Here is a 17,036-nt window from a genome sequence, read left to right on the forward strand (position 1 = left end):
AACCAATAAAATTGTTTGATATTTCAGTGTTTTGATATACAAGAATGACACCTAAGCACAAGAACAGAATTTACTTCTAACTCGTAGTAATTTATTTTATAAAACTTTATATAACATCTCTGAAAATTATTCTACTATATGAATTTGAAGACGAATTCTTAAATAATATATAATGACTGTTGGATTATTCATTAACTAAATGCGTTTTACAACGTTACAGAGTTATTTTTGTTATTAAATTTGTAATAAATGGTACCAAAAAATACTGAAAATCAAAGAGCTCTTTTTAATAAAACGGATATTGATTTTTAAAAAAAATCACCACATGAACCAAAAAATCTTTTTGTTTTTGGAAATGAAAATGGTCGGTATTCCTAAAATTAATTTGATTGTTAAACAAAGCTTTCATGTAATATCAATGAAAGCATAAATTATGTAGGTACGTACATATATACATAATTACTATATTAATACATAATTTATGATCGAAAAATGTAATACAAACAATCAAATCTCTTACCTAAATATTTTAAAAGGAATTGAGCTCATTACAAAGTCATCAAAGTTAAGATTTTAAACTTCATTTTCTCGTATCAAAAGATAAATTGAAGTATAGAGATATGAATAATTTTGAGATAAAGAAAACTAAAACTTTTAAAGGAGCTTCTGTGGAATAATATATAGCTAGACTTATAGCATAAACTACATATAATATTAAAACTTTATTCGGATATATTTAAAAATTCTGACGTGGGTGTTTATACTTCCTTGTTGATCCGGTCTTCGTCAGTGGGGGGTTTTCTTCTTAACCAGGAGTTAAAAGGAAAAACTTAATTTTCGGATAAATTTCGGATAATTCGGATAAATTCTTAATTTTAAAAATTCCAATTTCTTTACTCAAACAGGTTTTCCGCGAAAGGGTTAACTTAAAGAGGTTGGCGGTATTGGAAAATAATTTTATTTAAAATTTAAGGGATAGAATGGTCCTAAAACGTTACATTTGAACAATCCTCTCCTATTATATTATGTACTTGTGTTTTGAACATCATTCTTCCACAATAGTAGGGACCTACATATATATTTTAAATGCGGTATTTTTGTGATCAATTTAATATGTGTCACATGGTAATTTTAGCTTATCATGTTTCATGTTTCAATTAGATTCACTGAAAGGCGTTACCAGAATGTGAGACAGTAAATGTGAATGAAGAAAAGTCTCCGAAACATTAATAAATAACTCAATTATACGTATATGTAGCAAGTAAATGCTCTAAAAAAAACAAAGAACTTCATAGAGCTCTTTACATGTTATAATTTTGGGTGAAAAAAAAGAAATAAAAATAATGTAATTAATAGAAATTATATTTTATTTGTCATAATGTGAATAATGACTGTATTTCTGTGGAATTTCTCAATTGACTCTAATTATCGTGGACGATCATTTAATTTGTGAAAAGTTACAATTAATCTTGGTTAAGTGGTCGTCTCATTGCTTACTCCCTCTTAATCTCTCTCTCTTTCTCATCCACTCAAATTTGTGTTTGGAAGATGAAAAAAATATATACCCTGAAATGATTCTTTTATGCGGTTTTTCTTGCTACTTTATTTTTCCTTCTTCTTATTTCAAGCTTCTCACTCTACCTCCCTGTTAATGCCCAATTCCCATGAAATCCACCTACTTATAGCTTTGTCTTTGTCTCCGACTTGCATTAACTTCTGCTTCCTCTTAACATCTCGTATTATAATTAAGCCAGAGTGAAACATTTTTAATCTGTTGACGCGACATTTGAGCCACTTGATTGTATTTTTATTTGTCGCCCAGACACTCTCAATGAACAATATACTTTTTTAAATTAAAAGAACAACATACACTGAATAAAATCGTAAGGATCGCTTTTAACTAAAATTCAATTCTGGTTAGAAGTTCCCTTTAACTCTTCCGAAACAAAATAAATTAACTTTTTGAAATCGATACATTTATACCTACATAACATATATGTATATTTTTTTAATAAACTTATAAAATTTCATTATTTTACAAACAGTATATTTTGCAAAATTGTGTAAAGCAATTTAATTAATACGCACACCATATCAAATGTAAATAATATTTCTGTTTGATAACGAATAAATATTCTCTATTGTCCTGACAAAATATTTACACACTACACAGTGTATATAAGTACACTCTCTTTCATGTCAATAAATAGCAATTAATATGCTCAATGTATGAGTAAATTAAAAAAGTTATTAATATACGTATTACTTTGGCATCATTAACTTACCTACAAAAATCATGCTTCAATTGTTTGGCAATTTAAGGGTTAGTAAATTCTTGAATTGTAAGAGGAGAATTCTGTGATTTAAAAAGCTACGCGAAACATCTAAATATATGCAATGTATGTATTTACTTAAACTCTTCCCAATAAACGAATTAAAACTTGTTGAAAATAATAATGAAGCATAAAGGTGTAAAAAAAAATTAACGAATAAGCAGATTAATTCGTCTTCAATGAAGTCTCGGAGCTCTCTACGACGTAATAATTTTTATCGCATCGGTGGTTCAGTGGTAGAATGCTCGCCTGCCACGCGGGCGGCCCGGGTTCGATTCCCGGCCGATGCAATTGATATTTTTTATTGATGAAAATTAGTATATAACTCATTGTATTTTTTATCAGACAATTTTAACTTTTAACCTTGACACATATCAGAAATCTGTGAAATATTTTCCAGAACGTCAGATTTTTACAAAAATCTGAACAATATCTCGAATACACCTGCTCTTCACCCGAAATTACTTAAAATTTAATTTATTTCTCATAAAATAACTTTGAAAACCTCAAGAGAATAAATAAATAGAGGCTGGTTATTCTTAACACAAATCTACCTATTCCCTTCCTATCTCAACTTCCCTCACATCAATTCACTTTACTATGCTTTGTTACCTGTTGAATAGCTTTCAGTTTCCCTTTAAGATGAACAAAAAATCTTTTGATGTTACAATTAGTTTTTAATTTTAATACAATCACTGGAAATAATTCTAATTATCACATCTGAATGCGCAATTAAGCTATTTTCCAGCGTGCCAAAAGACCAACACAGTGGGTGCAATGAGGGATGTATTGAATAAAGCGAAATATATAATGTATATATAGAATAATATTTGAAAATTCTCGCAATGCATAGAGTGATTGCTAATGAAAGGAAGTAAAATGGAAAACTATTAATTAAATGCCGATGCAAATTAAATGCTGATGCAAATTAAATGCCCTCAATGAATCCTAGACAGAAATGCTTTTTTTTTAACGCCGACTTTTGTAAAGTACATCCATCGCTGCTAAAAAGAAAACAAAACAAATGGAGGCAGAGAGAAAACGCAATTTATGCATATTCCGTACAAGTATACTTAACAAAAATTCATTACCATTGATTGGTATTATCGGCAAAGAATGGAGCGTGCGAATATACACACAAAAAACCTTACGTGCTGCTGTGGGAGCATTTGAATGGAGCCAATTTTAGAATGAAAAAAAAATGTATGAGATGATTTGATTAAGTTTGTGCTTTTTTTTCAGAAAGGACTTTACTCGTACCAATATGGTCTTAACTCTCATTTTCTCACATAGAACATAGTTTGCAGGACACAGCAAACATTTACTCAGAAATGCAAACAATAACGGCATCAATGTGTTTTCAATCCTTTTACGCTTTAATAATTCATTGATAATTGTTTAGAAGGTATTTTTAGGCTTCATATTGAAAATTTCAAAAACTCCAAAGATGACGTCATTATTTCCATTTCAAAAAATTCTTTGCTGTACTCCCACTTTATCCCAGTTGAAAATGACAACTGATTTGACTTCCTCATTCTTTTTCAATTTTTTACAAAATTTAGCATATCCTGATTGTTTCCTCAATCGTTAGATTTTCCTATATTAAATCGAATAAACTCCTTTTTCTGTTAGTAAGAAAAATCTCGTTCTTATGTTTCTACCATATTCCTCAAAGAACTGTTGATTGTATAAAAGCTTCGTCGAGAATTCAAAATAATTTTCACGTAAATATTTCAAAGTCTCTGCAATCGTCAAACCCCCTTATTTTATCGCTAAGTGTCTCCCTTTTCCTGACTCGTCAGACTTCTCGCCTGTGTATATGTTTATATAATGTTGCAAAAAGCAATCGTTTGGGGGTGAAATCGGGGAAGTTTTTAAATTATCATCACATTTGCCTTACTATATACATTGTACTATAGTATAGTACCATGTTGAATGTGCACATAATATTTACTTAAAACATCCGCCTTCTCGACACACACACACACACACACACACACTTTTCACATCCCTTCAATCAACATCCCCCAAAGTATCTATATACAAGTGTGATTTTCCACATATTATAGTATAGTATATTTTATAAACATATGTAGTGCATTTACTATGTGGAAATAGAGGAGTAAAAGATTGAAGATAAACAAAATGAACGGAGCCCATAAACGACAACAAAATGGAAAATAAACAAACGAAAGCTCCCTCATCCCTCCACCCCAGCGCGCGAAGCACATGAAATGCCACCCCTCTTTTTGTCATTTTCATATTACACCACATTGTGCCGCCTGATGATTTGTTGTGTGTTGTGAATGTTGAGCTTGTGTGCGGGTGTCATATGCGAATTTATGAGCATTAACTGAAAGTAAAAGGCACGAAAAAAAATTCATACACAATTCCTTCACCATAGTGAAAACAAGATGGAGATTTTTTGCAGCCCTCTTCACGGAGCATTTACGCGCGTTAAATTGCAATAAGTCAATTACATATTCATTTAAGAACATCTTCTAGCTTTTTTTTATTAAATTTCATGTATATGGTAGGGTATGGGGCACAAGATTAAATTTTTAAAAAAGTGTAGTAGAGATGTATTCAATTCACACTAACTAAAAGAAAGCTTTTTAAGCTTTTATTTTTAAAGGTATATAAATAAGACAAAATAGATAACAAATTTCAAAGAAACTTCAAAAAGATTCAATAATTAGATTGACTTGTGATATGCAACAACACTAACATATAATAATTATCTACATATGAGAGCTATTAAAAACTCATATTTTACTAAAGAGAAACGGAAAAACAGAGGAAAACCCCATACGTTGATCCATATTGATCACAATCTCTAAGGGAAGCCGCTCTACAGGTGCCTTCAAATCAATGTGTAGGGTACTCGTTCATGACCACACAATTTACAAATCCTATACCTACAACATAAAGCCCTATTTGAACGTTATATGTATGAATGAAAATGCATAGATTATGCTATAGTCAATTTTCTGATTTTAAACCTTAATACACCCACAATATATTTATTAATTTATGGACAAAGAGACGATGAAAATGGGAGGAAAGGAGAATTATATTTTTTTTCTTGAGTAGCATTGAATTTGTGTGTAGTTCACTAATGGTTGACGACCACACAGTCCAAATATCGCTGCCACTTCTTTTTCTTTCACTTCTCATACCATAACCACCTCAATCTGCCCAAAAGATCAACAAGGAGACGTGGGTTGAAAACAACTAAAGTGTTGGATGATTGGAGACTTTTTTTCTTCATCGTCTGTCACTCCTTTTCCAATGATTTTTCTTGACTTTCATTCAAAAGTACCAGTTTATGTGTTTGCCTCAAAAATTTAAGATTGGTCATAAACTTGCTACGTGCACCTTTATGGATTTTTCTTATGTGAAAAATTTGCTCAACACGTTGAAATAATAAATAAGATTATTAGAAACTATCGAAACGTCGATGAAAAACATAATTATGCTATTTTTCCTTATTTTCGTCTGACTGCTCACCCAGGTATTAATTAGGAGGTAATTATCATCAAATATTAAAATTCAATTCAATTTTAACTTCACATCATGTACAAAAATCACGGGAAAAAAGCAACCAAGCACGTAGTATGTAAGTGAAGGCTTACCAATTTTCAATCTTCTTTCCAAATGAACATACATAGCAAATGACAAACAATGCGTATATATACAATAAAGAAAATAAGATAATGATTCTAAAGAAAGAATCCACATGATACTTGGTTGAGGAGGATAAAGACCTGCGTGTGGATGATGGTTAAAAGAGAATTTAACAAATAAAAACTATGTTTTTCAAATCAACTAAAATGTTTTCATTCATTTCACCTCAATTAAAATTTCTATCGAGCGTGAAAGGAATCTTTAATGAGTCAGACTGTAGTCAGTCTCAAAATGGTAATCCATAGAGAAGAAAAAAACTACCTTTCATATCTCCTTGTCCTTATTTGTTCCCACACACACACCCATCAATATTATCAGAATGTGCCTTTAGTTTACAAAATAAATGGTTTTTAAACATTCTGAAGATTCAATTATGATATTTAGACACGTGATAGATGTATTCTAGGGAACATTGTAGAGTAAACTCCAATAAATCACGTAACAATTTGACAGAGAAGTTAAACCTCATCTTCAAAAGAAGGTGTAACAATTACCACAATCAGGGACTCGTAGTAATTTTCATGAAATTACACATAGTTAAATAAAAGGGACACAAGAAAAACTTTGAAAATAATATTCAGCGATGGAACTTTTGCTATAATGTGTAACTTTTGCACAAAAAAAGAAAAACTTTTATATTGACTCTTTTTATGTTTGTCTCTCCCCTATATCTTTCTAACTTTTTGGACGGAAAATATACACGTTTACCTACCCATCGAATATAACATATATTTTGAAAGACTAACAACGTGCACCACCTCAAAGAATCACCTTTCCAACTCACGCAATTTCATGCCATCGCCAAATGGCTTTTAACAATCGTATTTTTACCAAGAGAGTAATTTCAAAAGTGTGCTCAAAGATCCAGCATTGGCTGCTGATGATTACAAACAGGTGCTTTAGCATCTGTATTTAATAATCTTATTACTTGGTAGCAGCCGCCACTTTCTATCTCTTTCTTTTGCATCTTTTAGGCTTTTTATTTTTTGGGAATTATTATCCTCGACAACAGACAGGTGTCATTGGTATAGAGTAAAGGAATTTTATACACGTATACACACATATAGCATAGTCATGGAAGGAAGAGTGAGAAGGCTCATTCATCGTACATGTTTTTTTTTCTTTAAGAAAATGGTGGTATTCAATTATTAGCACAATATGTTGTTAATATCAAAATGAAAGAGGGAGATACATTTTAAGGTAAAGACAAAAAAAATTGTGAGTAAGAGCGCGAAGGAGAAAGACGATTATATAGGTGGATGGAAGAAAAATCGAGAGGCAGGTGCTCTAGTCTTTTATGTAGATGTTATTCAAGATGCGACCGAATAATTCAAAGCGATATCGCGCGCATTCTGGCATCTTCTGAATAAATTTTTCGGCAATTCACCCTTGAACATCAACGAAATATACTTCATCGTTTAAGGAATAAACTTAATCTTTGAATTTTAAGGTTAAAGTCTGTCAGTGACGTAGTCAAGGAGAATATTTCAGTGCAGTACCTAAAAATTCTAAAAGACAGACTAAGGTTTTCTTGAGAGGTCATCAGAGAAATTATTTCCAAGCTAATAATTAAGGGGAAGAATGGAGTAGAAAAACGACGATTACTTTATAAAAAAAAAACGTCAAACGTTAGAAAAAAAGCTGTATTTGAAAGAAACACAGCTAAAAACATCAATTAATAGAAAATAAATATCAAACATTATTCTAAACGTTGAAGAAACATTCAGAAACGTTGAAAAAATATAAAACATTAGAAAAGCAAATGTCAAACGTTAGATTTGCGCAAAAAAAAAATACTTGGTATGCCACGATTGTGGTATACCAACTAATTATAAATAGTTGATATATTAAACACAAGAGTTATTATAAAATATAATTTAATGATCTCAATCTTAAAAATTAGATAACCAAACAATTTAAACAAAATACTGCAAAGAAACGTTAAACATTGAAACAAAAAACGTCAAAAGTAAAAAGCTGTGTCTGAAAGAAACACAGCTAAAGAAAGAAACGTCAAACGTTAGAATTGCACAAATAAGTTATGAGAAAAAAAAATTAAATTAAACATACGACGAACTCAACATCGTTTAAAACATAAAAATTCTCAGGAAGTTCTGAGAAACTAAGACTAAATGACTTTTTCTTCTTTTCCCTTTTCTGTTGCAATATGCATTCATTAGAAAAACAAAACCAACTGAGTATTTGAATTAATTCATGATTTTTTAATTTCAAAAAATTATCTCTAATTGTCCCCATCTAGATGACTGCTGGCAAGTGCATGGAATTGCGAGAGACAGTGCCTCATATGAGTGGGCTTGGGTTTGTTTTTTTTAGCTCACTATACGACGCACACATCAGTGAAGAAATTCAACACAGTAGGAGACAATTTTTGGTATTAAATTTTTTTTATTCCCTCCCGTCTTTTTTTGTTTCTCTTATTTCTTCTTGTTTGTGCACCCCCTCTTGATATACGGGTTCATTTTCTTATGTTTGCCATTGCTTAAATTTATATGGTGTATTTTTCTGCTCTGAAGCAACACATATACATACACATAATATCGCATAAAAGGAGTTGAAAAAAAGGGAAAAAATATATGCATCTGTTGGCTCTACATTTTCATCTTTCTTTTTTTTTCGAGAGCGTGTGTATTCACAATTCACAAGTGTTTTGAACGGCATAAGTTAATGAATAAGAAACGTAAAAAATGGGGGGAAAAGGATATTATGCAGGAAAAAAATAAAGAGATATTGGGTATGAAAACTTGGGGAAACATGTAGTAGGTAGCCCATTCTATGAGGACAATTTTCAATTTGCAATTGACATTCTGTCACAATATTTGATTTCTCCTTTTTCCCTGCACTTTTCCCATTCAAACACCATCCATTCACCGGATTTGTAGATGGTTGAGCAAAGATTGGGTCAGAAGTGGTAATACCACACTGTTTCCGATATTCAACACGCGCAGAGACGGAATTTGTAGCCATCACCAGGTCCATGAATAGAAAGACTGGATTTTGCGTTCCAATTGTCGGAACATTTAACATTGTACGGACAAAATGTTAACATACTGTTCAAGATTTTTTTTTCTTTTTTGCAAATATGAAACTCCAGCAGCGTCTCATATAACATTTGATCATCATTTTTATGCTCTCGCCTCCAGACGCGAGAAAACAAGGCGCCAACATTGGGTATTGGTTCAATAGAAAAGCATGAAAGTGCGCTTCTTAGAAATTATATTCTTAAGGATTCTCTCCACTTCACATGAGATGTTCTCACACAATATAATATATTCGTGACTCCCCCACACCGCGATACTTCATATAATGTACATTATTCGTCTTCTAATATTACCAACTCAGCTATAATGGCATTCTTTTGCTAGAAACGCTCTTTGGGACTTCTTACAATTTTTTTAAATGAAAAATTTAAAAATATTTTTGATATAAAGGTTTATTAATTTTTTCTTCCTATATTGCAAAAAGAGTTCTCTACTAATATTCTCTCTGAATAGCATTTCAAATTCGTAATATTTTCCATATGCCTCGAAAAGCAATGGAAAATCAATAGGAAAACCACCTAGAATTGCATATTTTTGCTCTTCTGTCATAAAAGAATTTCTTCTATATTAAATTTTAACCTTTAACCAAAAACGGTTTTGGTTTTTTATATATTTTATATTTACATTTGAATAAAAAATATTATGAAACTGCACACCCACAACCAAATGCAAACATACTTATTATGTACGCAAATGTCTTTGAAAGTTAGATATCCATTAATGGAAGAAAAACTTCAATTCCAGAGTGTTTCTTTCCTGTTCGAATACGAGAGAAATCCATTAATGGCAGAGTCACCGTCACTAATTCATAAACAACACATGTATAGATAGTAAGAGGCATATCATCCAACTCTGGTTGAAAGTCAGGATGTCAAATGTTGAGAAATTCCTATCAATATCATGTAGGGCTGACTTTGGTGACAATAAGTAGTGAAAGTTCTATATAATGTACACATCAATATTTTCCAATGGTGGCTTTCCTATATAAATCCCTAAACATATATTATGTACAATATCCAATATTATTGTATACTGGTCATTTGATAAGAAGATGTTTCGTGGTGAAACGTGAAAGAATATAAAAGTTTTCATTACTCACCTCCAATTAGGATTAATGCCACTCGTGATAGTATCATTGTGACAGTCTGTGGGAAGAATAGAAAAGAAGAAAACAACGTTAGATGCTACAAAATGGATAAATTCACATTTTATCACAAAATAATTTCTCACAGAAACCACACAAGGCGGAAGAAATGCAACAAGGATGAGAAAAAGTTAATTTTTTTGTTCTTTGAAAAATTTAAAAGAGTGAACAAAGTATAAATTTCACTTTAAATAAATAAAAGTCTCCTTAATACCATTTTCATTCTATCTACTTTTACACAAGTGTCTGTGTTCAACATTTTCCTATAGCAACCTCATCTTGTTTTTTTTCTCTTCTTTCTCTCCTTCAACTTCGTACTCTGCGAATGGAGAAACTTTGACCAAGGACCTCTAAAAGAAAATTCTCTTGATTTCAATCTTCCTGTATGCGTTGTGTAGCAACATTCACACAGAGTATTTTACAGATTTTATACCATTTGCTTGGTGAAGAAAGTGTTGGAAGATGAACGAAAAGTTGCATTTTCTTCACAATTCTATTTGCAAATGTAACACCCTGACAAAAATGTACGCCAAAAGTTTCAATTTCCCGCATTTTATTTAACTTTATGTAAACATATATGTATGCAAGTGACAAATTTGTCTGTCTCACAAATTCGCTTTTTCAACCCCCATCCCCCGACCTTCTCACACTCACCCCCATTTACCCACCCTTTATTTCCAATATAAGATAAAACATTACCATGACTTTTATTGCTCCTTCACAGACATTTTACCACGTCTTACCTTTATATCCCTCTCCGTGAGTATGCACATTAAAATAATACAAATGTGCAAATTTGTAATATCCATCGAGTTCTTTTTCTTCACCCCCCTCTCACAACACAACGCAACTGGATTAATATTAAAGTTTTGTGTGTGAGAAGTGGGTAAGAAAATTTAATAAAGAAAATAAAAAAGTTCTATGGTATTTTTTACAATTAAATTTCATAACGAAGAACTTTTTCTCTTTCCTTTCTTTTCTTATACTTTTCCATTGTTGCTTGATATCTTCTAAATTGCAAACAACCACCTGACGAACACTCTTTTCCTCTATGTTGTATTTTTTTGCACATAAATTATCTATAAGAACTGCAAAAAACATTAAATTTATTTTCTTTCAATAATCGAAAAAACATATTTCTATATTAGGTAAATTATTTGTAATATGTAAATAAATAAATTACATTAATGCACCTATGTACGTTCTGATATGATGCATATTTATGATTTTTTCCTTAGAAATAATTTTTTTTATTTGATATTCAATGTTTATATTGAGTAGACTGCACCTGAATAAAGGTAATATAAATATGCGGATGTGATAATGAGTGAAAAAAAAATGTTTGAGCTTCGTGATGTATTAATTATTTAATTTAAAGAATATTAAAGTCTCTGTTTAAATTCAGATGAGTGTACCTTCAACACGAAGTTGTACCTTTTATGGCTAGACGTGTAGCATAAAAAACCCTCTAATTTACATGTTGCTGATGAAGAGAATTTTCGCTTAATTCATTAAGAAATAATTTATGTTATAATGTTGATTCATTACGTGAAAACTATCGTACAAGGTAGAATACTAAAAGTACATACCAGCTGTATTTTTTTTTTTCTTAATATTGCTACGCTAAAAGGACGCAGAGAGACATTTACTACGTGCTGAATTTTGAATTTCAAGAAATTAAAAGGATAAAAATGTCTTAACTTTAACTCATTCCATTTCACTGCTCACACGTCTTATATTTTAATATGTATTTTCCTTTTAATTAAATGTTTATAATTTACTTAACAGTTTGCAGTTGTTGAATAATTTGATGTGACAAAGCTTGTCTATTCATATCCCTTTATAGACATAGTGTGTAAATGCAAATTTATATATTAATACAACATCACATATCAAATATCATTTCCCGAAGAAGTAATACATCATAATAATCTTGTCTGTGTGAGAGGGAGTGGCTTTACATACTTGATACAATTTATGTTGTAGAAGTAATTCGATATAATTTCTCCTTTTTTCCGCAAGAATGGTTTATGTAGATAAAAATTTCCAAGAACATAATCTCAAAGTTCCAAGAACATAGAATTTGTATGTGGTGAAGATTGACTAAGAAAATGATAAACTTTTTTGAACATTCAATTTAGAGACATTGCCACAAAAGCAAACAGCCTAAATGAGGGCTCTGAAAGAAGTTTTCTTCACAGAGATACATTAACAATGTACAAATACATATTTTCTCGCATATTTCTAATAACATTTAACATAAAAATCATTAAAACTTTTAAATTAAGAGAGAATGTATGCCTTTCTTTCTAAGGATTATAACTAAGAAACATAAATTATTAAAGAAAAACTCACCAATTGCATTTTGACGAGGGCAATTTTATTCCGGATTTTTTAAAACTCTCACAGTAAAGATTTCCTCATTGAATAAAATAATCTTTGAGCACTTTAAGTGTTAAATTAATCCACAATTGGAGGAGAAGAATCTTCACACAATTAGTGTTTTTTTTAGTACACTCCTGTGTCAGCCTGTGAAGACACTCCAATTGTATTTTTCACAGCATTCCCATAATACTAATTTCATACACACTATTGAGTTTATTTTTATTTTCAATAAATGCAGATTTATTAATTATTTTAGTACCCATACGGTGGTTGTTTTTTACGTATATATATATTTTTTAATTTTATTTTTAAACATAGAACTTCCGTTCAGAATATTTTTGACACGTTTTTTTAAGCAATATTGTTTATTATCTATTTATCACTTTAAGATGAATTTTCACTTTTTCGCAATTAAATACATTTCTTTTTAATTAGATTGAGCGTAAAACAAATTTGGGAAAATTTGTTAAAATTAAAATTTTTATTTTAGAAATATGTATATTAGTATGTAAATATTTAATGTAGTCACTATGAGGGTAAATTCACAATTTGGCAATCCATAATTAGTCTTTTTTTGTGTCCGTCTGTTTTTATTGACCAAATGCTATCCGCCAATACTTTTTTTTACGATTGTACACAATCTCTTTTTTTCACTTTATTATCCTTTGTGTCCTTTCACTCAATTTTTCGACTTTCCTCCCAATGACCAGAGTCTGCATAACTTTTTGTCATTCACTCCCAATTACCATTACATAGCTTTGTGCTTTAGATTAGAATTAACTGGAGGGGCGGATTCTTGTGGCTGAAATCACTGCTGATAAAGTAACCAAATGTGAGAAAAAAATTAATTTCAATTTGATTGTCAGAAAATTTGTGGTTTAAATGTAAATTTGCCGCAATCACCAAAGTATTTTTTGGGTATAGGGTGGGTGTTGATGAGGGACTTCAAAAAAATTCACTTCATACATACAACAGAACTCCCATATTACAGTATATGCCAATTGAAGTGCTGGCGAGACTAACAATTTTACAAAATTGTTCATTTTTTGTGGAAAAATTCGTTAACCCCCAAAATCCACTCGACTTTTAAAAGAATTGAATGGATACAGCTCCAATTTTCCATTGGAATTGCTTGGGGGAGACGTCTAAGATTAATCCAAAACGCTAACAATGACGTCATTATTCAGATTTTTTTGGCACTTTCAACCCTTTCGTGTTTACGCTGTCTCAAACGTGAAACATTGTATTATCTAGAATTTAATTATTTTTCCAAGTTGGAAATACATTATGATTTCGTAGAAGAGGCCTAATTGGTCTTTTTTCTCCTAAATGTCCTTTGAGAACATTTTTCAATGTTTCTATGTTTCATGTGGACGTGAAAGGGTTAATGAAATGACGAATAGTATGAAGCATAAAATGACCTTAATAAAAAATCATCAATTACCCATTAACAATAATGCTTTATGTATTAAAAGTGCTGATACTGATTTATTCTTCATCTAAAAATTTAGTCCATATAATAGTGAATAAACCCCTTTCAACAAAATGTTTTAATGATATTTTTCATCAAACTTGAGAAGAAGCATAAGAAATCTTCTTACCGTTTTTTTACTTATTTGAATTATTCGAACATATTTTGAGATTAAAAGTCTTTACGAATTGTAGAAAATTTTTCAGTTTTGCTTCCTTTAGAAAATTAAAAATCTTTCATTATATAAATATCGTTTCACTTCAATTGTCACATCCTATGCATCCCATACACAATCTCATTGGAGTTCTCTTTCTCTCTTACTTACAATTTCCCAAACACTCTTCTCACACTCTCTGGCCACATTGATGGTTTTCCACCATCGAAAATCACCCCCACGATGGAAGTTCTCAAGATGAAAATTTTATGCTAAAACCGTAAAAATCTTCACTTTTTTCTTCTTCTTCTTCATGTCATTAAGGATGGTATAAAATGAACGAAGAGAGAAAAAATCAAACACTATGGATTGTGTGCACGAGGGGTGATGGTTGGAAAATCAAAAATTAAAAACAATGCTTGGAGCATGATAAAAATTTGTCGAAGGTGGGGTTTGTAATTCATTTTTAAATATCCCAATTTTCTCCTCCATCTCCACCCATCGAATGTATTATTTTCGTTTTTTTCTTCTTTTTTTCTTCCATTTCAGCCTAATCTATCGCTTTTAGTTTTAGGCTTCTTTTTTTTGTACAGAAAAAGAGTCTTATATTATTTTCCTTCATTAAGCTTATTTCTTGACTCGCAAGAAAATTATTTTCAGCATACACAGCACTGCTTGTATGGGGAAAAAGGACTCCATGTAGATTTTGGAAAATAAGGGTGGTGTTACATGGATGATGCGGTGAAAAGCGACACCACTTTTAGTTTTACTCAATGATGGAGTTTCTATATGAAAATTTTCATGGAATTTCCGTGCACACACGCAAAATATCCTTTAGAGAAGAGAGACGTAAAGTCGCCTTACCCAATATATACACAGATTTATTATCCTAGTGCCAACGTATTTATTTGTCGCGCCAGGAGGAAAACGGGGATGCTTTTAGCAAATTTCTTGGGTGATAAAATGTACATAGTCAGCATTAATGCAGATAAAACACAAAACAACATCCTTTTTTTTATATATTCGGCAATGCTTTCGTGCCAATTCTCCCTTGAAATGGATGTGTATATTGAAACAAGGACAATTTTGCTTACTACGGCATCCAAAGTTGGGGGACGGTAGGAAAAGGAGAAAACGATGGGGGATAGGCAAGGAAAAACGCTGTGGATGTTGGTATAAGAGGGTTGCTACTTGAATTTTCCAACAAGGACGAGTACTATGAGCAAAAATTTTACAGATCAAAATTCATCCTTGTGCTATCGATTCACTCACACACATTTTTTTTAAATGTAGTTTTAGAGCTTTTACCGCTCCTTTTTCCACGAAAAAATGGGTATTGAATAGTAGAATTTTGGTCCATTGCTAATCCCATCCCTTTTCGCCGAATTTTCGACCACTCAATTTTTTTTCTCAAACCTCCACAGCTTCCCAATCAATTCACAATAATAGAAAAAAAATGAAGCAAAATGTAACCACCCCTAAAAATATATAGCACACTGCAAAAGAAAAACTTTTAGGTACCTATATAATTTTTGAGATCAAACTACACACATTACAGTGGATGCTGCAGTCGTCCACGGATGAAAGGTCAAAGTTCTGTAAAAATCATAATGAAGGATACAGCGAGTAGATGAAGGAAAAAAAACGGGGACAAAAGCACGACTTTTCTTTGCACGGCTTTTCCTTTTTTCACAACCCCAGAATATGCAGAAAAAATGGGGATTCAACACACTTATTCACAATTGTCCTGCATTTGATGAATATTTGGCCATTTGTGCGACAAAATGTTCCACAACACTTTTTCTATTTTTGTATTCCCTTTGAAATGTGCCTCAAAAAGATGTTCCCTTCGCACTGGGGTTATTAAAAATTGTATCTCTCTCGCCTTCAGCCACTATAGCTACAGAACTGTGTAGTGCCTCTTCCACAGAAGTCAATTGACGCGCGCGCGCGCTCCGCGATGGTCACCGTACGAGCTCCAACTAAAACTAAATCGGAATGTCGCCGAAAGCATGCGAAACAGCGACGAAACCTGTTTTCATGCCGAAACCGCGTCGGTTGCACTCGGTCGTGTGCCTGACCGTGCGCACTTGTAAAATTTAAACATCGCATCGCACAAATACCACCATCATCGCAGGAAAAGAACCCATCAAGTTCTCTCTCCTCGGTGCCATGGAAGAAATAATCGAAATACGCGGTGCATGGGAGATAAAATTTTCTGCCAGAAGCATCATTCAGCAAACGCCTCAACATACACTGTTACAAATTCCCACATGAAACATTCATGAAGCGCCGCATTCGCAGAGGGGGCGCTGCATTTTGTCTGTTTGAGCTTTTTCCCCGGCAATTGTGCTACCTACATATATAATTTAACAGTTGGAGCTTTCATACGATACCCACCCCTATGTGACGAATTTATGTATCGTATTCAATTGATTGATATTTTGTTTCTTGAAATTCGTAGCAACTCCATCACCTCTAAGAAATTAATAAAAATTGAAGAAAAACTGTTTACATGCTTTCCATTAGAGGAAAAGCCTCTGGAAATAGTGACGTCATTATATGAATTTTTAGGCAAATTTTTGTCAACTTTTTCTAGCCTGATCTCATCAGTGGGTCAAGTCGTAATTCTAAGGTATAATGGATTAAAACTACTAAGTTTGGCGTAGTCTGTTTATTACACCAGGTTAAAGGTTTTAAGGAAACTATTTTATTATATCAGGCCTGAATTTTTAAGGTACCTACCGAAATAAGGTTTAAAGATTAGGTAAGGCTGAATCAGGGATGAACTCATTTTGGATGA

The 17,036-nt window shown here is 31.8% G+C and overlaps 1 protein-coding gene and 1 non-coding gene across 12 annotated transcripts in view; one reads left to right on the forward strand and one right to left on the reverse strand.

The window, feature by feature from the left end:
- Nucleotides 1-16,219, reverse strand: part of LOC129796028 (nephrin) — a 75,544-nt gene extending 59,325 nt beyond the window's left edge. For 4 of the 11 annotated variants that reach the window (XM_055837686.1, XM_055837685.1, XM_055837677.1 and 1 more), the window contains exons 1-3: nucleotides 15,755-16,219; nucleotides 12,579-13,422; nucleotides 10,179-10,224 (exon numbers count right to left, since the gene is read on the reverse strand). In XM_055837686.1, coding sequence (XP_055693661.1) covers nucleotides 10,179-10,224; nucleotides 12,579-12,587 — 55 coding nt within the window. In that variant the 5' untranslated portion in view covers nucleotides 12,588-13,422; nucleotides 15,755-16,219. The remainder of the gene's footprint in view (nucleotides 1-10,178; nucleotides 10,225-12,578; nucleotides 13,423-15,754) is intronic. The other 7 variants (XM_055837684.1, XM_055837683.1, XM_055837681.1 and 4 more) reach the window with 7 other exon arrangements.
- Nucleotides 2,553-2,623, forward strand: Trnag-gcc (transfer RNA glycine (anticodon GCC)). Its single transcript has one exon. It is a non-coding gene; the product is annotated as a tRNA-Gly (tRNA).
- Nucleotides 16,220-17,036: the final 817 nt, after the last annotated feature.

This window comes from Lutzomyia longipalpis, chromosome 4 (assembly GCF_024334085.1).
Source record: "Lutzomyia longipalpis isolate SR_M1_2022 chromosome 4, ASM2433408v1".
NCBI classification, from domain to species: Eukaryota; Metazoa; Arthropoda; class Insecta; order Diptera; family Psychodidae; genus Lutzomyia; species Lutzomyia longipalpis.